The sequence below is a fragment of the Lutjanus erythropterus genome, chromosome 20 (genome assembly GCF_056507025.1).
Source record: "Lutjanus erythropterus isolate fLutEry1 chromosome 20, fLutEry1.hap2, whole genome shotgun sequence".
Taxonomy (NCBI): domain Eukaryota; kingdom Metazoa; phylum Chordata; class Actinopteri; order Lutjaniformes; family Lutjanidae; genus Lutjanus; species Lutjanus erythropterus.
The window spans coordinates 17,511,793-17,536,224 of NC_139336.1; the positions used below are offsets into that span (position 1 = coordinate 17,511,793).

The 24,432-nt window shown below is 38.3% G+C and overlaps 1 protein-coding gene across 1 annotated transcript in view; it reads left to right on the plus strand.

The window, feature by feature from the left end:
• Nucleotides 1–4,830: 4,830 nt before the first annotated feature.
• Nucleotides 4,831–24,432, plus strand: part of sppl3 (signal peptide peptidase 3) — a 36,566-nt gene continuing 16,964 nt past the window's right edge. The window contains exons 1-2 of the mRNA XM_084745961.1: nucleotides 4,831–5,372; nucleotides 24,115–24,192. Of these exons, the coding sequence (XP_084602087.1) occupies nucleotides 5,347–5,372; nucleotides 24,115–24,192 (104 nt within the window). The 5' untranslated portion in view covers nucleotides 4,831–5,346. The remainder of the gene's footprint in view (nucleotides 5,373–24,114; nucleotides 24,193–24,432) is intronic.

Consider the following 24,432-nt stretch of genomic DNA (forward strand, 5'->3'; position numbering starts at 1 on the left):
GATAAGCTAGCTCTGACCACCGACTGCTGGACAGCTCTCACTAAGACAACTATCAAAACTACCTGTCTCTTCATCAGTTACCCCATTAGTTACCAGTTAATGGGTGACGAGTTATAAAAAGTAAAATTAACCAAAATTGACATCCTAGTGGATTGATATTCCCAAGTGGTCGGGATGAGTTTAGCAAGTGGGGCAAATAGAAGATTCCCATTGACTTTTGTTGACCTCCATGACCTTTCATACATGCTACGGTTGCATCAGAATTTCCTCCTCACCAACCATGACAATGCATCTCAAAAACAGGTGAATTCAATGAGATATTCTGCCTTCATGGCTCCCACAGAACGAATCATAATGTATTTTATGAGACTGGATCTCTAGTCTGAATATCACACTAACACTTATTCTTGAACACAATAAATCAAATGGGCATATTACTGTGAAATTTACACACATCCATAATCTGCAGGTGATATCCCATTTTGAAAACTTGTCCTCTTTTAACCCAACCTTCAGGTGATATTGTCAGTTTTATGCACAAAACTAATTACTAGATTTGGATGAATTTTTTTGCAGACTTTCATGGACCTCCAGAAGATGAATCCTAGTAGTTCAGTGACACTTATCTTATGTCTCTCACCAGCCTCCAGAATATCCACTTGAGGACATGAAAGTCTAATGGACACAGTGCCATTGAATTCACAGAGCATATTTATGTGGAAATTGTATAACAACCCATCAAATTATTGTTGGGATAGTTCAGTTCAGTTTGATCAAAATTTGAAACCGACTGACTGGCATTGCCATCCCTAGAGTCTTGCATCAAGCGTGGCTAATAAAAATTGTATGTTGTTTGTTCCATCCAACACTTTAATGTTGAGGGTTCTACATGCAGACTCTAGGGATGCTAGTGGGGCTTTAGTTCAGTTGGCCTAAGGCTGTATTCAGACAGAATCAGGCATTGCTGCGATTAGTCCAGGGTTGTGTGGTGGTGTGGGTAGGACTGTGACGATAACCGCATTACTGCAATATTGCATTCCTGTTATGCCTACCGTGGTGTTAATCTCATTACTGTTATCATTGCAGATTTTATTTTGAAGGGTCAATCTCATGTTATTCTACCACACAATACGTCTGAGCTCTATTAATACATCTGTGATCTATAGGTCAGTGCTGTCACACACGACAAACCAGGAACACAGACTCTGAATGGTCGAAACTCAACCCAAGGCATTATGGGACTGCCAGTGGTTGGCTAACAGCAACAATTGTTTTCAACACTGAAGAATGGATGAATAACACAAAAGATATTAAGTTTTGGATTTATCATTATGGATTGATTTTGCCACATCTGTGGTTCAAGGCTGGATTACAAAGCTGCTGAAAAGAATATGATCACACTGGAGCCAATGTTGTAAAGGCACAACGCTAGCTTTAGCATTTCCAATAGCTTAACGTTAGCCTTACCTGAGCCGGTTACTTTGGGCCTTCATTCCTTCAGCAGTTGGGAAATAACAGACCAGACTTTTCTTGGCAGCTGCATTGTTTATTAGCCCATACTCTGTAACCTGTACTTTACAGTTACTGCCAGATTGACAGTTTCATAACCTGCCACACCAGATGGTTTGTCACACAGAACCATCTGGGAAGTCATCTTTAGAAACCGTTTGGAAAAGGGCAAGCACTTACAAAAACAAAACACTTGGCAGGTGATTGGATGAGCCATCACATCTAACATGGGTTAATTTCAACCAATCATATCAATGCTTCCATGCATGCTTCTCACTGTCATCACACCTAAAAGCACACCTGTAGCTGCCAGTAGTCCTTCTGAGGATGCTGATTGGCTGCACCACCTTTGGTGTGGACACAAACGGATAACTTGACCCCTAAAAAGATGGATTATCGTGTGATTTTGGGAATCCAGCTGCCTCGCTGGTTAACAGCTTACTGCTAAGTTTAACTTTCTGCTCCGCTACAAGCAGCACTGTCACTGTCAGTCTGCTGCACACTCTGCCTCAATTGCACGATACAAACATTACACACTGCCCTAAAAAGAGCTATGCTATGCTTATAACACTATGCTTCAGGAAAAGTCCAATGAAATGTAATTATTTGGGCAGTCACAGTAAACCACTGTCCCACAGGGATACGCTGCTTTTTTACTGTTGTGAAAAAAATCCACACAATCACAGCCTTAGGTGTTGGTATGTTTATTTGTGCTGAGAACATACGTGCTGTGAAATAATCAGAATTTATCATCAGCATTTTATTTCTCTGATCCACTGGCTGTCTCGCTATCACCATTCCTTCTCTGTATTCATCAAACTCTCTTGACTACCACTGCACATTGTCTCTTTCAAACAAATAGAAACAAACCATAGAAAGCATTTTGCAACATAAACTGCGAGTCAGATGCAGATGTTGAAGCTGGGTACATGAAATAAACCAAGTGAGGACACAACGGGGAGAGTATCAACATTTGGTCCATAAACTCCGCCTGCACAGCACCCAGTTTTGGTCAAATTTCAGACTGACTGTGGAGCAGATCATTAGCTTATTGGATTGTGTTTCTCTAGAAGTTGACTGGAGAAGTGAACTGCGAGAGAATTACAAGGTAGACTGGGAAAACGGAAATAGAGTGAACAGAAAATCTGCAAGGACAAAGTTCCCTAATACAGGTTTATTAGAGGACCCTTTTGGTATCTGTGTCTGACAGTAAAAAATGTGCCCTCTCATTCTATTCTGAAAGAAAAAGTCAATTTCCATGAACACTCTTATCACCTCTGCACTGATTTGTTAAAAAATGTCGTCAAAAGGGCCGTCTTGAGAAAGGCCCTTGTGACTGAAATGTCAACAGTTTTTGATAAATCGGTGCAGATGTGTGCAAAGTGTGTGCACAGGAATTGACTTTTTTCTTTGGAATTGGATTTTGGGGGAATTTGATTCCCTGCACCACAAAAAAGACCAAGCAATATCAGTGTGTGTGTGTGTGTGTGTGTGTTTGTGTGTGTGTGTGGCCATTTCTGCAGTTATTGCAATTTATGAATACTAAGATAATGAGGGCTCTGCTCTGACTAATGGCAGTGCTGCAGTGCTTTTACCTTTACCTTTACCTTTACCTTTCTATACATAATCTGCAAAATCCTCAATGATGGAGCTGATTTTCACCAAACAGAGGGGAATGATAATCACTGCTGGATCCAGCTTTTTTTGTAATTACACTGATCAACCTGAGGGGGCGCAAAACTGGCTGGCTTAATACAACATGGGTCAAACCAAATGCTGCCTCTAGGTATGGCCTTCTGCATTTTTTCGCACCAACCATAACCTTTACCTTTGATAAATGTCTCTATTCTAGTATACTATGCTTAACCTTTTTTCTAACAACCCAGCAGAGCCACTTATACATTCTCATCCTTGCCAGTACAACAAAAATAATTCATTATCACAGTTTGAGAGGTCACAGAGTTGTGGCATACTAAGTAGTATATAAAACATAAGTTTTGTATACAGACTTTTGTATAAATTGTAATTTTAGTTAAAATGTCCAGATGTAATTTTGATGACCTTAGAGCAGACAAAGCCCTGGGGACCTCTGAATTTCTGGCACCCCTCTAAGGGGTGTCCGGACCCCAGTGTTTTTCACAGATTTTAACTGTTTGACTTATTACAATACACTACAATGTTTCATATTTATTGTTATGTTGGTCAGTGTTTTATTTTATCTCCGTGATTGGTCGTGTGTGTGCATGACCAAGAATGCTGGAGCTACTGTCTGCAGTTAATCTAGCACACTGCCAGACCCATTAGGCTAAAGTTTGTTGTGCACATTCATGACTGTGTGCTCAAGAACCATGACATCGAACATCGTGAATCAATGAAACCACACGATCCTGGGATTTCTGTGATTTACATTTTTTTTTAATCCAGAAAAAAACAAAATAAAACCTTCATGTAACATATAGTGACTGCTGACTCCTTACTCATCTTAACTGGCCAAGAGGGGCTGAAAGTCATCAACAACTGCTAGACTAAAAACAAGGCTTACCTCCGAGTAGTGCTGGGGAGTGACAACGTAAATGTAATAAAATTACAAAATAAATGTAATTATCTCCACACAGAATGCTCTAGAATTAATACACTATAACAAAATGTTCACAGAAATGTCTAATAGGATGCTAGCAGTAGCTGCTTACATGTAACTAGCTGCAGGTAATTTAATTACAAAATGATATAATCATAATGTGTCACAGTTACTGAGGAAAAATATGTAATTAAATTACAGTCACTCATCAAAATGTTGGTAATTAGAAATAGGTTTCAAACAAATATTCGTATGTATTGCCTTATTCATCTGTCTTGACCAGGGGCCTTCAGACCCTGGAGCCTGAATTATTTTAAAATAACCAACAGATTGTGTCAATAAATTGTACAAATAACTCTGTAAACCACTTCTCTGATGCTCTTGTGCCTAGTCATCACTGAAAAAGTCTTTCTTTGAAAAAAGTCACCTAAAGCAAAGGTCATTTACGCCAGATCTTCTTAGGATTCATTATAATTTGTTGACAAAATGTTGTTTTTGTAACCTGTTTCTCATGGTATTAATTACTTAAACGAGTCTAATATTGAGGGGTTGCCCGTTTTTCCGTATTTTTTCAGTAACTGAAATAATGTTTCGCGATTTCATGAAATGATTCGGCAGTGAATTAAACGTCTGTCCATAAATTACATTTTACAATCGACGTAATGCTCGGGGCTGTAGTTGTAGGTGTATATGATAGGCTGCAATGCTGCCAGCTGAAGGGGAACCATTGCAAGCGTTCTCAGTGCACAAAAGCGTTTCAGTGCACGTTCTACTTGTAAAGCTCTACAGCAGGGCGATTTTGCGCGTTCCCGTGACTCGCCATAGAAAACAAAGCTGAACGTCTTCCATAACAGCTAGGGGTGCAGACTTGAGGAATATCCGAATTTATCCTGGACACATCATGCTGAATATGGATTTACAGTGGGTGTAGCATCGTTGGAGACCGAGCCTTCTCGGCTGGGGTGACGGCAGGACATTAGCGAAACCGACGAAAATAACATCAGTGTGTTTTTTTCTCGGGGTGCTTTGTCTTGTCCACCTAACGATAGCAAACCATCATTCCCATTTCAATTGCAAGATATTCAGCTAGTGATTACTAGCTGCCGCCGGGATGTATCATCATGTTGTCACCTAAAAGTAACTGCTAGGACGTCGGATTGTGAAGGATAAGCAGAAAACCTCTCCGAGGTCCTCACGGGTTGTCACCGGGACCTGAATCTGTGTTAGCCACAGTCGCGGAACCCACTGTTTTCGGCGATATGGCGGAGCAGGGCTACTCATCTTGGTGAGTGCGCACAGGCATCGCGCTACCGATTAGTAGCAGCTGTCTAACGTTAGCTGCTGCTACTGCCAAGCCTGATTGATATAGGTCACTAAACCAATGAATTGTATGTCTGACAATACACGATTATACTTGGCTCTTAACGCCTACACACTCACATACATTTATCACCGTCCACAGAGCAAAATGTCACTCATCCTAATATTTTTTTCTCCTGCAGCTCTGATATTGCTAACAGCTAACTTGAGCTGGCTGGTTAGCTAGCAGCGGCTAATCAGCTCCACCAGCTGATGCTGTGCTAACGCTCCCTTCCACTGGGTGCTATTGTGAGCGAAAGCTAAAGAGTTAGCTGCCTAGCTAACGGCTTGCTAAGCTCATTTTGGGTTAGCCAGCCAGTGAATGACTTTCGCTCATATTTTCAACGCTTGCTTCCTGAAAAGTGTTCACAATAAGCACAGGTTTCTTTGACAGTGTCAAGCAGATTAATGGACGTTAGCTGTGTCAACATATTGGCGTTAGCTGATTAGATAGCTAGCAACCGTCGTCGACCCGCTGCACACAATAACAAAGGTTCTGTCGTAGAGCTAAGCTAGCTAACTGGCATCGCAGTCATGTCCCAAAATGCCAGATTCGGGGTGAGTTTGGCATGGTGACACACGACAGGTTGGCACATATGATAGCAGATTTGTAGTGTACACACACCCGGAGCCAGGTGAACAGGTTGTTGGATTTTAGTGCTTGGTGAGGAATAGATTACACGAAGCCAGACAGAGATGATGTGATCACTATAATGCGTTGTCCCCATGAATGAAAATGACCTGACTTTTGTAGAGGCCTAGCTGATTAATGTAGGCTAAATTATGCGTGTGTGACTATTTGTATTGATCATATTTAGAACAGTATCTTCTTGCATATGTATTGTCCAAACCAATGAGACTCTCAGAACAGACATGGCACATTTAATGATAGAGGTTCACTGAAAAGTTGTGTTTTGATCTCAGGGGTTTAATGTCACAGTTTGTTGTGGTTTTCCTGGAAATTCCAGACTTTGTAGTCCTTCCTGTTTTTTTAGTTCTTTTGTTATTGATTGTACGACTTTTATCAGTTTGAGATCAGCTAACTGAAACCTCTCCTACCACCTTACTAAGATGTTTGTAAGCACTAAACAAAATTTGTCAATACGGTTCGAGCTTTGTATCATTGTAGTTTTCATATACATTCTGTCATAAAGCTGCTTAGTTGGGGAAATTACTTACAGGAGGAATAGCCCAGCTACTGAAGAATATTACTTTGATGTTGGATTAAGCCAAAAATTTCTCATCCTCACAGACCATTTACATTTTATTTATTCATCATCTCATTCGTCATTATCTTTAGAAGGACTTGTCATGATGTCCCTTTTTACTATTGTATTAAGCATTTAGGATTTTTTTTTTTTAATTCAGGGAATTCAAACTTACAGCCATGAGGGGTATAAGAAAATATCAGTGCACAAAAGTATCACAATATTATGTTTTGTGATACTGTATTGATTCCAAAAATGCTCTATTGTGATTTCATGATAGATGCAGACATTAGAAGTAGAAGAAGACATAGAAGTGTTTCATTTTGTGTTGTATAAACCCCTGGCCACTAGATATGTTATATATCTACACTGTTCTAGTTGCATAGACAAGTAAACTTGTGTTATTTATTCAAAGATGGTTTTCCTTAACAAATAGACTTAAAAGATAGCAATTTATCACCTTGCTTACAGTATCAATGTTCTGAATTGTAACCCCATATCGTGATCAGTATTGTATCACCAATACACATCCAGAGTAGGCTTTTTTTTTTTGAAAATCCCATCATCCTATCATCTCCAATCAAATCTATTAGAAAACAGAATGACTACCTGAAATACAGTGGTAAAAACTAAATATCTAATGAATGAAAGCGGTGAATTAGTATATCAGTAACAGGTGATGAAAATCCTGTTTTTGTTTGCTCATGACTGAGTTAAAAATTAAAGCGGGCTCTGCCTAAAACCCAAATGAATTGATTTAATATTAATTTCATGTTTTTATATTTTATTTTTCATTACAAACATTTGCGTGGAGTGTTTCTTTACAGTGATGCATTGTGACAGACATTTTCTAATGATCAGATAACACAATCACTTGAAGATGCAGTCTAGTTCATTTACACCTGTAGTAACGTGATCTGTGTCTGGATACATTATCTGGAGAGTGACACAGGCATTTGCATTTACACCTGCTATTAATAAGTGTTATTGTTATCTCCATTCTGTCTGTATTGTGATCTCATTATGCAAATCTATTTGGACCTGTCAACAAACATGGCGCATCCCAGGTAAAGGGAAGAAACGCCCTATCATCATTTTTAAAGTGCTTTTTTTCTGGGGAGATTTGCTTGTTAGTGCTTTTGTCGGACAGATTGCATCAGTACGTGGTGTCAACATACATTTTTCCTTATCTAAGTAATAGCCTATAGCTAGATACAGGTCACATGTACCAGGAGGAAATGGTGTCTAAACTACATGGTGTTTTGGCTTGTTTAGCTAAGCTCAGCACAAAGTGAAACAAAAAGTGAAATAGCAAGACCTCATCAATGAGAAGAATGAGAGAAACACATTCATCAGCTTTGAATTTTTCTGATATTCATGTTGTAGCTTCCAGTCTTTGTGTGAAGCTAGTCTAAACATGTCTTGGACCAATCTTTTTATGGAGCCCATAGACATTATATTATGATTAATCTTTTCATCCAACTCCAGTTAAGACCATGAGCCTATTTCTTAAAATGTTTCTTTTAAAATCACTCGGCCTCCACTGGATACATAAATCCTGTCTGAATGGGCCTTGAGTGTGAAGTTGCTTGTGTTAATGTGCAAGCTAAGCACAAATATATTATTAAGGACAGTCACTATCTATTGTGCCAGAAATGGCCTAAATGTCACTGAATAACTTCAGAGATGAATAATTGGTGCAGGTGGCAAAACAGTTGAAGCTAAATTAAAGCTCTGTGTTCAAACTGAAAAAAAGTTTTGCTTTGCCACCAAGATGATACAGTAAGCCCCAGAGGCTTTTACATGTGCTTTTATTGCCCAGCTTTCTATACTGCACATCAACATTTAATGTTCTGCAATTTCACAACAGTGTCACATGACGGGTTGCTTTTTTTAGGCATGTCCTTGGAATTTGAATCTGTTTCAGGTGAAACATAAATTTGTGAACAAGAATGTGCATTTACGGGTGGGTTCACACTAGCTCTGGAGGGTAAACTCTGGAGATTACCCTCTTGGAGTGGTTTGTTTGGGTTGGTGTGAACGCCAGACTTGATCTTTGTTGCAGACCAAACAACAGCTCTCTGGTCCACCTTAAAGGGGTCCTCGGTCCACCGTCAAGTGAACTCTACATAGAAGTGTACTGTTGTATGTGTCATTTCATTGTTAAAAGCATTATTAAATTATTTAATACCCACTATCTTACGAAATGTTCTTTTGCACAGTAGGGTTGGACCATCACTGATAGCTGGTAGTCATCGATCAATGAGCCCTCTAGTGTCTCCCATCATAGTTTCTGTGAGGCAGGAACTGTTGGTGAATTTTTTGACATGTGGGAGAGAAAGTAAAAAGAAGTTGTTGCTGCTGGTCATTACACTAACTTTACATTTACGTGTCCTGTTATTATTATTTTTTTTAATAATCCTGCCCAGTTTGATAAACTTGGCTATATTTGTTGCAGTGGTGAGTCTTAAGTGCGGGTCACTCTTGGTGTATTTCTTTCAATCGTGACGTTATTTGTGTTATGGTTTTCTTAGCTTAGCTTCCTCAGCGTAGCTTGTCATGAAGCTTTAGCTGCAGAAGATGAACACAAATAAGTTACAGACATGTGGTGTGGAGATGAAGACACTGTTAAACCTGGGACAGGAATGTTGGATGCTTGCCCGGCAGGGATGTGAGACAATTATAAAACAACAATATCATTACCCATTGTGATGTTTCACCATGGACATCATCCTATGCCAATTCACTAGACATCACCCAACTCTAACACACGTCTTCTGAAGTCTGCTGATATGCTTTTTAGATGAACAAGAAAATTGTGCAGGATATTCATTTAGAAATTGGGATGGGTTTGTTGTCTTTTACCTGTCAAATGTATGACGAATAATCGAACCACCACCTGACTTTTGTTAATTATTTCTGGACTGTTTCTGTTTTGTATTTGTGAACACAAAGCGAACTACTTGGAAAATTGTAACTTTGTTGCCATGTCCACGTGTATGCTGGAGTGTAGGAGAACACTTGAAGCGCTGCATGGTTGAAATGTTGTGTAAAGGAGAAATGTTAATGCTGATCCACCTTCCATATAGCCATTTACATTAACTGGTCAGTAGGTAGTGTCTTTACTTCATACCAACATTAGTGAGGTAATGTAGCTTTGAATTACACTTATACCTGCATTTGTATTATAAATGCACCAGTTTTAAATTCAGCGTATCTAATAGCAGTAAGACTAACTCTAGAATTCATGGCATGAGCTATTGAACTCATTCCCATGATGCTGTGCTTGACAGCGTTAGTATGTTCTGTTCAACACAATTAGTTTTATAGCTATTATATTGCTGCCTGGAATAATTGCCAACATGTAAACCACATCAAGCCATGTTAAGCCTTGTGGCAACCAACTGACTAATGTAAAGTTTTGAAGATGGCTCTGTCTCAGTAGTAGGTAGCTTTTCAGCTTGCTTGTTTCCTAACCATTGGTAGGTGGCTTTATGTTACTACCACAGTGGAACATCTATTTGTCAAGGGACTCTCTGCCCCTTTCTATTCCTCATTTTCAGTTTTGCAGCTTGTCAGAATGCATGGTCTGTAAGTCAGAGCTCTTGAACCATCACATTTTAGGTGAAATTGTGAAAGTAGTGCTTCCTGAAGTGCACACACTGATATTCAGTCACATAACCATATTAGGTAAGAGCAGCCCTGTGCAGTTGGCATATAATATTTAATTTTGCATTGGACTTGGCCATCTAGACAACTGTCAAGTGTCAGTCTTTTTTATGTTTGTATCTTGCAAACATTACGTGCAGTCCCTGCACTTGTTGGTGCTATCTTATGAAAGCTTTTACTCTGTTAATTAGGAGCAGAAGATTTTTCTTTAATCATAAAACATAATATTTTTTCACTATTTGCTATCACATTGATACCTAATATAGACATTGTAAAATGTTGTCCTTCATGTGGGCTGGGTATAGTTTAAAAAATTGTCATACCAGTACCCTTAAAGTGATACCAGAGGAGTACTTCATTTGATACCTTTTTTTCTACTTCATTCGAAACCCCATCTGTGAATAGAAGCATTTCTGAAATAATCCTTTCACGTTTCCTGCATTTATTTTTATCAGACTTTGGTGCTTTGGTGGCAGAATTAGCAACACCATCAAATACATCATACGTACACACCACAGACAGTGTGGGTTGTAACTGCTGTGGTAATAGGCCAATCACCCATCACATGAAATGGAAAAATGCTTGTGGTGACCTGCGAACCAAACCATAAAAATATATATTTTTTTCTAAATCTGGGTACAAAACATATCGAATGCACATATCATTTAACAGGAGAAGTTTCTACTACATGGTAGCGGGTAATTTTCAGTCAATACGTTAAAAGGTGTCTAGCACCCATACCCAACTTTAATTCAATCTATAATTTTTTGATTTTTGATAAATAATTTAGTAATCTTGATATAATGACTGAGTGCAGACAAATAATAGAACTGTCTGGTAAATTCAGAAAATAACATCACATTGCTATAATGCAGCATTTAAAACCATGTATGTTCTGTCACAATACAATATCCAAAATCTAAGAAAATATCTAGTCTCCTATAATGTTATCTATATGATATTGGTAGGGCACAAAGTTCCTATCTAAATATACCTGTGACACAGTAACAGAGTCATGCTTGAAGCTTTCCTGATTCATTCAAACTAAATCCTTAAGTATGTGTAAAGTATAAATTGTCTTTAATAAGGATAATAGCTCTTATAAAAAATAATAAGCTCTTTTTAAAGTAGCAGACAGCACTTCATCAACTTCTTTATGACCTCTTGTTCTTGGTTTAATTAGATAAAAATTAGACCAAAAGGGGAAACAAAGATCATGCAGTTAAACCACTTTCCCCACACTGTCTGCCATGCATCTCCAGTCAGAACACTGCAGCAACCACATCTATGTAACTGAAACTCTGCTTAGCAGGAGTGTGTTTCCCAAACAAACAATTTAGGTTAGTTTCAGCTGACAGTAGGTTCAGAGATCAAGTAAGTCTATAATGTGTCAAAAATAATGCTGAAGAAAGAAGCTGGTACTTAATAAATGTATGTACAGGTATAACTGTTAATTAACACATTGATAAATTGATTGTCTTAGCACTAATGTTCCACAGTTAGTGCTGGGGATTGTGTGGAGGATTTATTCATAAATGTTGCTGTGCATGTGTGGAAAAATCTTTAGATGTGCACTAACACACAGTGATCTCTGTTTTTCAGTGTCACAATCAAACACTGAACACATTACCATATTTGTGCAACGTCATTGCGATACCTTATTGAGGCTGTCTGCAAAACTCATCACTGCAGTGCGTTTTCGATGTTTTAATGTTTTTAAATGTTACAGAAGCTTATTGTGGTCCTTAAATGTATGGCAGAGATTGTTGTGTTGTGCATCTTAAAGGGGTGGGGATCTCTTGGCACCTCATGGTTCAAATTCAGAGGGCTATGATATCATTATAAAATTAATATCATTTTGGATTTGTGTATGTAATTTGTGACAGTTGTAGTTTCACCTCAACTGCATTGAAGCCAAAATTATTTCATGCAATAGTTTTTAAGCCAGGTAGTGGCAGACGGATTGTATCCTTCTACGGTTGCTCACATTCAACCGTCCTCACAAAAATTTAAGTGCCTAGCATAGAAAGTAAATATACATGTTCATCTATAACATTTCACCATCCAGTTGGTACAACTGTAAGAAATGTACAACCCTGCCTTACAAATAAGAATTTGGTTCTAATTTCCAATCATTGACTTTTTCCCCTTGATTCATAATATTTCAAGAGAGACTCACAAAGCATCTAAGAATCAAATTTTTCTGCAATCCTAGACTGAGAACTAGCTGTTCTGTTATTTGCCTTTACACACTTACTCATTATATCCACAATACTGATGCTTATCAAAAATCTTATTGTGTTAATAAACCATCCATGCAATATTGGCAATATATCAATAAATATCGACATTGAGGTATTTGGTCAAAAAATTTAATGATTTGATATCACCCAGCCATAGTTGGTCCTAGGTGCTGCCTGCCTTGAGTTGTCACTGTTATTATCTCAGCTTGCATACTGATGACATGGTGTTGCTCCCATCTGTGTAGCCACCTGCAGTATTGTATAATCAATCATTTCTTCGATAAGTGTAGTATATTGTCTAGAAACTATTATCACACTTGATTCTATAATGGTTGGTCAAAGTCTAATTGTAAATGTGTTTTTAATATTACTCTCAAATAGTATTAATATGTCATCATGCAGAAATTTAAAATGAGACGATGACTGCAAGTCAGTTTAGTAGGCCAAAATGATTTTTTTTTCCTTTCCCTTTGGTCTTTTTTTAATTAATGAATTTAACGGGGGGAAAAAAGCATCCTTCCTCAGGAAACATGGTTATTAAGATCTAATCCCAAAATCCTATTATTAAGACTATCCACAGTGTAATCTGATTCGAGCTTGGCCTTGTGAGACATTGACTAATCAACTAATCATTCACACAGCTCACTAAGTAGGTGATTTCGAAAATGCTGCACATTTAAAATAAGCCTGCTTACCTAATAATCAGTAATATCTAATTTGCAATGAGAATCTGAGACACAAGTAAACAGACACAACTATTGCTGTTGTAGTGTCAGCTAAGAGCACACATTGGCCTGTTTGAATCTGACAGATTACTGAAACACCTGTTGCATGTGTTCTGCACAGAAACACCACTAAAGATTGACCTTCAGACTTCAAAAGCCTAAATGGTTTTTAAGTTGAAGAGATGGTAGATTAATGCATCTTGAAGTCTGAGGCCAAAACTTTTACTCATCGTGTTCCTGTGCTGTGAGAAAATGATCAAAATGATTAGTGCTGGATCTCAGGCCTAATAGGTGTGACCATCAGCTAGCAAAGATCAGTCTTTTCCCTAAAATGTTCTAAAAGCTTTGTGCTGCAAGGCAATCCTTGTGACCTTGTGTGAGCTGAGGCGTGGACCATGATGTAATTGTAATATTGCATACAAACCCAACCCAGGACCTCACATGCCCTCTCATCGTTGATTCTTTCCGCCCCTTTCTTAGTTGATCCCTTATCAACACTCATTCAAACAAAAAAAAAAATGCCACAGAAGGGTGGTAAACACACATCAGAGCAGCAGTGCGGGGGAGGAGTACTTATTTTCATGGAGGTAAAAAAGGCCACTGTTGATCACAAATTATGTTCTTGTTCATGAAGGATGTAGCCCATTACATCCATAATTGGATGAGAAAGTGGAGGCAGATAAATGTTAATACCCAATTGAATAGTGGTGCAACGGATCGGAGTTGATCCGCATGCATGTGATCCGTGGACTACATGTGAGCATCATAGTTTTACTGTCACTGTTACTTTTGTATAAGTTATAATACCTGAAATCTCAATGCAGAGTTGCAGTGAAAAGACAGGACAGATGCTGCTGTGTGCAGCGCATCTCTGTGAAAAGCGACTGATTTAAAAGCCGTCAAATCGCCTTGAGTGAAATCCAGACCATAACTTTTTTCACTGATGTAACTATGCTATCACCAAAGAAACAGATCATAAAACTGTGATGTTTATTGAAACTTTGGTGATATCAGCTGTCTTAACTTCTACACAGCTCCTCTCTGCTCACCGGTGCAGCTCTGTCTCACCCCGTCTGTGACACAGTGTGTCTGTTGATTGATTACTCATGACTTCTAACCAATCAGATGTGTTGTGCTGTAGACGGGACATTGAGCCAGACTACAGAGCGTAGTTGTGTATTATACTGTGCAGTGTATAATGATCTAATATATGTATAGTATATTCATAGTACAGCACTGTATATGTTTGAGGTTTTTAATATTATTACCATTATCATTACTATTATTATTATCATTACATTAAATAGCTGGTGATAATTACAGCCAGACAAAGATCAAAGACAAGTGCATTTTTAAAATAATTTAATTCTAATCCCACCACTTTTCTTTTTTGCTGATCCGAAAAATGATCCGATCCGTGACTCAAAACCGTGATACGATCGAAACCGTTTTTTTTATCTGTTGCACCCCTACAGTTGAAGGTCCAGAGGCAACTCTACCCACTGGCTACTGTAAGCTGGTGGAAATGATAGTAAAGGTAAAAAAAAAAAAATTCAGATGGTGTGATCTGTCTCCATGTGTGTATTTTATCATGTGTGTTTTTTCTCAGCAGAAAGGCACTGGCAGGGTGCTGCAGAGCAGGGATGTCAAAATTTCAATATTAAATGCAAAATCGATAGAAATAAGCTTTCCATGTGAAAAATTGAATGGAAAGGGAGAATCTGTGATTGTCCTAGTATTTGTTTTTGTCTCCACCCACATCTACTTGTGACATCCAGCGCATGTCGGAACAAAAACACTTAAGATGACACAGCATAGCTTACCAGCTGTTACATCACACTCAATATCTTATAGCCTGGACTGTCTTTTAAAGAAGAATTTGAAAATGTAAATGACAATTGAGTAGTTATTTGGTCGATAAAAAGTCTAAAATGCTAAAATATGTCAATTAGTGTTTCCCATAGCCCAAGATGATGTCCTCAAATGTCTTGTTTTGCCCACAAGCCAAAGATATTCAGTTAACTGTCATAAAGGAAACCAGGACATTATCATAAATGTGAAGCTGGAATCAGAGATTTTTTTCTTAAAGTATTGCCCAAACCAATTAATCAATGATCAAAATAGTTGTTAATTAATTACTAATTGAATAATTGTTACAGTTGTAACTTGCATTACCAGAGGTTAATATGAAGCCAACATGAAATAGTAAAATAAAGCATAAAGCAGCAACATGGGAGAGAAACTAAACTTTAAACCACAGAGATTTAATTAGAAACTGCATGATATGAGAGCTGAACACAGAGACATTTAAAAACATCTTTCTCTCTGGCTCCTCAACAGACATGACTTTTGGGTCTCTGGCGCACATAAGAAACAAAACAGAAGATAAACTCCAGGGTGATGATTTCCCTTCTAATATATGATTAGTTGCCTTAAAAAACAACAGTGGACACCACAGTGCCTTTCTGAAAAGTTCAGAGATTTTTTCAACTAGAGGAGGTTGAAGCGGGTGCACAAAAAAGGCGGCCCACTCAGAAAAAAGCAGCTGGTAGCTGTGCCTTTTCTCTAGGGGGCTGCATTCTGCCGCAGATGCTCTCTCCTCATTGGAACAATTGAAAAATAAGACGCTGGCATCAAGAAAAAAACACTGTGTGGACACAGGCCCTAAGAAATTTCTGCACAGTCAATCTTAAATATCCATGCCTCACAGGGGCAGCTTTGGCAAAAGTCCTCATTGTGGCCTGTTGACCTGGCCCCTTAGTGGTCAAGTCATGCATTCAACTGGCTTGATGGAGGACGGTATTGGAATTGTGTTATTGAAAACCTAGTCTGTCAGTGAACAAGGACGTCTTATGGCACTTTGGGCTGCCATCCAGCCCTCAACAGTCCGGGATTGTATTTTGTTTTTAAATGTTCCATTCATCTATCTCACCCATGTTCTACGAGCTTCTGTGCGCAGAATTCAGACGAAGCAGTTCGATACTAGAATATGAATTAGGCCTGTGGTAGATTAAACTAGCTGTCTATGTGCTTGCTGTGTTGACAGTGAGACAGTGACATCATTAGGGTCTGTGTGGAGAAGAACAGGGTCAGTTTCTTAATCACTTTCTTTATGCTTCAGGCCAAACTGTTGGCAAGACACTTAACCTGTTTAGGGAAACACTCGCCTGAATAGGGTGTCATATTTGGATCGGCCATATTGTCAGATGTTTCTTATGACCTACATCTTGGGACAAGTATACTGGCTCCCATTGTAATTTGACATATTTGTAAAGATGATGCCTGCTGAGAGTGTTTCTCAGCCATTAAGTAGAGGCCTGTTGGACAAACAAGACCAGGGCAAAGCTACACGATGCTGCATTGTCCTGGTGTCCTGTTTCCACAGTGAACTACATGTTACCCCTCCCCTCCTAGACACCCTGTAGTCATTCCTGTGCTACTGAATGAATGAAAGAGACAGGCGATTCACCCCCCCCCCCCCCACATAGATTACAATGAAAACTCTGAATTCCCATGTCACATGTGCACCAGAATGAAAAATAAATTTGAGCACTGTCTTTTGATGCAAGGACTGTTCTCTGTGTCAGTACTTGGAAGAAGAAGAAGAAAGTAATGCAGCCCAGTGATACTCACAAGTGAAACTGTATTCACTGCATGCCAGCAGAAAAGGGCTGATTTTAGTTGCAGGGCCCAGGGCCTGATGTTTCTGCACATGAGAAATAGGACCTTCTTTAGTACCTCGTTGGTAGATCTTATTCAGATGAATTAATTTTTTCTGACCAAAACAGAATGCATTAACTCATGTTCATAATATGACTGAACCGCAACATAAAAATAACTGAAATGCCACCTTCATGATGGAGTATGTTGCAGAGGAAAAGCATATTCACTGTATGCTGCTTCACTCAAGTAAGGATTGAGGTGCTCGCTGCAGTTGTAGTAGAGTGAGAGACATTTCCCTTTAACAGGATGACGCAGAGCTCACCAAATCCAACTTTAATTTAAAAAAGAAAGAAATGAGTGCAGTAGAGGAAAAAAACTAGTAGATACAGAAACTTTTACAGATGTTATGTTTTGACTAACTTGATGGTTATTTTTTTCAACTCTATCTTGTAGTGTAACACATCCTGTTAAGTGTCATTCCATTGCTACTGAATGACACTTGCTGCGGGGGGGGGGCAGCTTCAAACTATTGTTCATTTTCACTAATGTGGTTTTCCTGTCTGGAGCATCTGTCATGACGACTTGTAAAACTTGCCCTCTGCCACTTGGCACCCTCTGAATACCAAAGCTCTGTCTGTCCTTTCTTCATGTATTATTCTCAGTATAAGAAATACTCAGCAACTCAGTCCATAGTGAGCAGTAAATTCAGCAATTCAACATTTACGAATGGCCCAACCAGTACTGAAGTTTCAGGCTGATACAAGACTTTGATAAACAAATATTCGTGATAAGGATCCCTCAAATTACAGTTAAAAGTGAGTTATAGTTTATACACTTGTGCTGTCTGAATAACAAACCATGTAGCCTTCACCGCATTAGGCGTTGTGTCCATTTGGCATTTTTTTTCTCTAGCAGCTCTCAGGTGAAGCACTTGAGCAGTGAAAGAAATTGACATATGACATATTGACATATGCTAAGCAGCTAACAAGGGGGAAAAAACACTCAACTCACTCAGTTTTGTAAGTGTTTCCCTGTATTTCTTTGCTGAGATGAAGCTAGTTTCCTGCGAACTGCAGTGCGACCCCAGCCATCAGTGTTTGCGTCTCCTCTCCTGGATTAGGAAGCTTTCTCCAGGGTTCAATGTTAATGGTTTTGTTATTGTTGTTGTTGTTGTTGTTTTCACTTCAGAAACCTACTTTCCCTGTCCAAATTTTCATTTTTTTTAATCTTTGATAGGTACATATTATCTATCTAGTCTAGTCTAGTCTTTTGTCATGTTTAATCTAGGGTGGCTGTAAGATGTTAGACACTAGTGACAAATGTTTATCCCAGTTTTTCACAGTCAAAGGTGATGTCTTTAAATGTCTTGTTTTGTCAGTCTAAAACCTGAAGATTCAGTCTGGTGTGGTAAAGTGAAAAATCACCCTTTTCAAGCAAAAATTACTAACATTCTTAATTATCTTAATAGTATACTTCTTTTTACCACTTGCTTGTCCGGGCAAGATGGCAAGATAGCTTTTTCTCTGAGCTAGAAACAGACCATAGATGTGTTGAATGTGAGACAAAGGAAGTTCACAAATAGTGCATATAAATGTTGATATAAAACCATGCAGTGGCAAAGTGTGAATGACACTGAAATTATGCCAATTTATGAGCCTTTTCCACTGGCACTTTTGGCCGCACTGAGCCAAACCGTATTGTGCTGAACTGCATTTCCATTATCGCTTTCAGCGTGCCAAACCGCATCCAAGATGGACCTACTCTGGTGTGGGGCAAAGTGAGCCCAAACCGTGTCCAAGCAGGCTGAGGTGACGTCTCACCAGCCACAGCCAACCTGTTAGGGTCCTCATTTCTCCCCCTCAAACAAATTAGTGTTATGATATTCAGCTTATAGGAGAGCAGGGAGGAAGACATTTCTTAAAGTCTCTTCATGTTCAGCTCTCATGAGTTTTGTAGCTTCTAACAGAATCATTTTGTTTTGAAATGTAGTTTCTGTCCTCTGTTGGGCTTTGTACTTTTAGGTACTTTCATTATTTTACTGTTTCATATTCACTTTAAGCTGTGTCTGAGTTGTGTTAAGTTACTGCTGATGAAACCCCCGAATGAAAAGATTTCCTGTTTGTGCTGCTTCATAATGAAAGCATTTAAGTAATGAAACAATACGGGGATTTTATTGAGAAGAATTTAAGGAAACTGTGTGTTTATCCCAGAGACATATATGAATGCTTTATCCAGCACTTTACAGCCACTCGACCCGTGCCTCGTCGACCTCGTCTTCAGGTAAAAGAAACACCTTTGAGCAAGTAGTCCTGTTGTAATGGAAATGCAAACCCCTGCCGTGCTGGGCTGACGGGCCGAGTCAAACTGGCAGAGGCAGGCCAGCTCTGTATGGAAAAGGCCATTACATGTATCACAGAGTTTTTGTTAGGCGAGTGAAAATCTGCTATTCAAGTGCCGGGATTCATCTGACTCACCGACTGACTAACTGAGCAAGCACATTCATATTTTTAATAATGTACTACGTTAGAGGCTTTCTTATACAATTTCCAGCATTAGTTGTCTGAGAACTTTTTTCATATCTAAGAAAAACTGGTACTGGAACTGATGTTCCTCAAAGAATCAATATTAAAACAAACTGAGTTTGAAACCGAACTGGGACCTTGTGTATCAGAATCTAATCAATCTGGGAAATCAGTGGTGATTCCCAGCTTTAATGATCACTGATGTGTAGTGTTACATGAGTGTAATTTTGTATCTGTGAAATGCATTGTGGGATTCTTAGCAGACGTTTAAGTTGTTTTTTAAATTCCATTGTGGGGAACTATAGTGAGTTTGGACACTCAAAACAAATATTGGATGATAAATGTAGTATATTAAATAGCAAAATAGGGACAATTTCAGACGCAAAACTGTGTTCATACAACTGTAAAACAATATTGTATTCGCTTGTTTGAAAAGAGCTGATAAGCCTGGCAAGTGGATATGCTCATTGCTAATAGATTTCAGTCTGAGATGCAGTGGTTTCTTTTAAGACCCTGATGATATCTGAGTGAAAATGCAGACTAAGAGCAGCTTTGATACCTCTGCACTAGTGGAGCAGTGATGATGTTGACATTATTAGGGGTTAGTGGTATTGTTTTTTTTTCTCCAGTCTACATTCATTGCCAGAGAGTTTGACTGAAGACAGGTCAGGATTGGGGTCAAACCTGCACCTCTGAACTGAGACCAGGCACTTCACAATGCCAGCCCTGTCTTTTCCCCAGAAAAAGGCTTGCATTATGAGGTTCCATGTCAAGTCTACGCTGTGTCAAGGCCCCAGATCATTGATATGGGAACAATTTGGTGCTTACACACAGCATCAGTCTGCAAACTTAAGCATGATTACACAGAAAAAAACCCCCAAAAAACCCAAACCAAAACAAAAAAAAAACAGTGTGGTAACTTTATGCTGAAATTTTAGGATTAGTCAGATTGGTATTCTTACAAACCTCTTGTTTCAGATGCCAAGAAAATCTGTTTGTTTGACTGATTAACAGACTAAAAATGAGCCAAATAAGAAAACCATTCTCATTGTTCATCAAGAAAAAACAAAACTAAAATGCCAACCATCTTCAGTCTTGGATGCTCTCTGTAACAGCAACCGTTAGCTGAGAACTTGCATTGTGATGTCCATCATTTCCTTTTTTATTTTGTCTACTCTGTCTCACAAAGCACAAAAACATGCGCAGATCGCAGGGAGGATGTAGGTCAAGAGGTATTTAGATTTGTACAGGGGAGTCTTTTTTTTCTTTTTTTGCTCTGTTACTCCAGTGATTTCAGTCAACAGATTACTTGCAATAACACAGACTGGTATGATGTATTTTGTAAAACCATGTTTGTTTGTTATACTGGAGGAAAGAGGGAGCTTCTTGCAGGAATGTCTCAATATAGTTTGTATTTTAAATCAGCAGTATTGGCTGATGCATTTCAGCCTGCTCAGGCATTTTAACACTCATATTAGGGCTGCATGATCTGGTAAAAAACTCATATTGCAGTTGCTTTGACAAATATTGTGATTGTGATATGATTCACGATTACTGGAAATGATCATTTTTGCATCACAATGTTAATTTTCACTGAAAAAAAACATGATTGTGTGACACTTGTTGGGGTACTGAACAAACATGTCTTCTTATATCTGGAGAACAAGATTTTTGGGCCAGGACGTCTCTGTATCATTACTATGCGTTGGCCGTATTGCAATTTCAAGAATATATTGATTAATTGTGCAGCCCTTGTTGAAATTTCAGTTATTTTTAATCTTGCTGTACATCTGTGTGATATTTCAGGATAGGATCTTCAGTTTTTCATTAAATATGTTGCCTTCAACATGCTGTATTGCACAACTATTACGAACCAATTCATATCGTCTAATGCTGATTAGAATTTCTAAGAACTAGTGAACTATGAGTGTGTAGCCAAACTTTACAAAGAGGCTTTAAAAAACCCGTGGCGCCTTACAAAAAACAGGTGTAAAACAATGTAATAAAAAATAAAACATATAAGAGAACAAATAGAAATACATTTTACAAATGTAGCTGTTTAAAATAGTTTTTTTAAAATGAAAGTTATTTGATGCTATGGGTAAGTCATATGCTCCTAAATTACATCAGTAGGCCTACTCAAAATTTAGGACACCATACCTCTGCTTCTTCCTGTGTAGACAGTTTCTAGTGTGCCTAGAACAGTATGGATCTCATTTTCCTTATCGATTTTCATAATCGATTGCTTGTTTTCCCCTGGTTCTTTTTTTTTTTTTTTAAAGCAACAAAATTTGCAATTCTTATTTTGCTATCGAATTGTTTTCACTTTCCGTTCTCTGCTTTCTTGTGTGTAATTATGAGGTCCACTAGATCTCAGGGGAGCAGAATATGTTCAGCTCTGCCAAAACAGCAGCGTTTCCCTGTAGCGTGCAGTGTTGGTGTGTTGTGTGGTGATTGCAAATGTTTTCTCATTGTTTTAGATGTTCTCGTAGATGCTCACTCCAAAGAATTTTAGATTTTTTTTCATCTCATAATTTTGACTACATTGATAATAGTCGTAACACTTAAACTGAGCTATGCAGATGCTGTTCCCCTTAAATACATAATGCACAGGTGTGTTAGTCAATGTATAGAATAGATGTACTACCCAGTTAGTAAACATCATGTAGTACTTAATCTTAATTCCTGGTATAAAATTCGCTCCACCCAACATATCAGATTGTCAAAGTGCAGCATCTGAAATGATTGACTGAAATTTTACTGCATACTACTCTTTTCCACAGCATGGTGGCATAAAAAAAAAAATTACCACACAAGCATGAACTATTCTTTCAAGCTGATGGTTTGTACATCTGAATAGATTATAGAGTAGAATTCGGTAGAAAAACCGCCTTTATTCCAACCGAAAGGGATGCGTGTGTAATTTAGCACAGTTAAACAAATCCAGGGGTAGAATTTTCTATTTCTTCAACCTGACTGAAATAATTCTGATTAAAGATTGCAACTATTGTAACTGTGTACGTTGATGCAAAATAAAGTGATCCAATAAGATGTGTGTTTACATTCCCCAAAGTACTTAAAGTAATTAATAGAGTTATGGGGATATCGATCATAGAGATGGCTGCCTTCTCTCCAATATAATGGGATTAAATAGCACTCGAGTTTAAAGAAAGTATTTCTGGTAGATTTTAAAATAGTTCTGATAGATTTTACTTCAAAACGAATGTAGTTCTGACTTATAACTGCTTACAAAGAGACATCGGTTTTGAATTTTTCAAATGTATGTTTTTGGTGCTTTGGGCACCACAAGCAGAGTACCATTTAGTCCCTCAAAATTCTAGATGGATAAAACAACATTACAGACCAGGGGGAAAAAATATGTAATTTCGATTTTGGGGTGAACTGTTCCTTTAAGAGTGATCTTATCAATAATACTGCAGTCCTCTTGAGAAGGATCAGGAGCCTCAGGTGAATTATCCTCCAGCTCAACATCCACGCTGTACCAAGTTGTGTTTGCTAATGGTCACTCTCCTATTAGGTCACCTATAAGACCTGTAAAATTGAAAAGTGGCCGGGTTGGAACCACCATTACCATTTTGCCACCAGCCTTGTAATAGGCGGCCTTCAAACTTTTCCAGCATTTTTTGATTAGGTCAGTGCTTTGTTTGTCTTTTCAAACACTTGTTTGAAAAATCTTTTAAGGTCTCTGACAAAATAGTTGTATTTGCTACAGACCTGTTTTATTTTGCTATCATCATGTTTCTGTCCTTCTTGGAAACTCATTCACATCACCTAATGTTACTTCCATGTGGGGAAAACCTGCAAAGAAAGAATTCTGTATCTTCTGATTGAGGTGGTTATGTTAGGCATTTTCTTCTGATTGTGATATTATTCTGATTATTAATGGAATATTAGGGTCCACATAAACATAGCTAATGTGTAGTCAGGTTTATTTGGCAAAAATAGTGTGTCATTTTGCTAAAACCTTCAGCGTCAGACTTGGAACAGCATCATGCAGGGTAAGATGGCTGAAGGACAGATTTTCTCTCTTTCAAAAATGATCAGAGGCTTATCGCACATTAAATTACACAATGAATAAAGTGTAATTGATCTGACAGATAACAGGAAGTCTCAGCACATCAGATGGGGATTGAAGTGAAACAACAAATGTGTTTTCACTCACCTCAGCTTGTAATAAATCAGCAATATGGTCAAAAATAAGGCAGTTGTGTTTTTTTTTTCTTTGGGGGAAAATTGGCAACTTGCATCATGTAAAAAATAAAAAATTCCAGTCAGGAGGAGCAACAAAAGGAGGAAGCAGCAGAATATTTTCACAGTATCATTTGTGTATTTTAAGGATGATTTACATTCCTGCTGTGCATGTAATGTTTAATGTAGTGACAACTTGTGTTTAGTAGAGAAGTAAACAATGCAAGTTGTTACAGTTTATCAATGTAATGTCAGTATGAGGACAGTTGTTATGGAAACTGTTATTTGGTTAGCAGCAAAAACACTGTACTTTTGTTCTCAAATTCATTTACACAAAAGGTGATATGCAATTCTTTTTTTTTTTTACTAGTTTCATTGCACAGAGGTTTGTACTCAGAGTCTCATGTTTCTGTTCCTCTCTTCTTTTAGGGCGTACTCCCTAGTTGACTCCAGCCAGGTGTCCACCTTCCTCATCTCCATCCTTCTCATCGTCTATGGCAGCTTCAGGTGAGTGCCACTAAATAAATAATCACTTCGGCTGTCAGGAGGATAGTGGACAAGAACTTGCAGAGCACGTCTTGTTTGCCGCATGAGCAAACGACCTATAGCCTAAAGTCTATTTTCTGTGTAATAGTCACAGGCCTGTCACTTTTGCTGCCCCTCATAACCTAAGCATAAAAGCGTTTGTCTACAGAGTCAGGGGTATTTTCTCATTTTGGCTGCAATAATCTAAGAACCTTAAGAAAA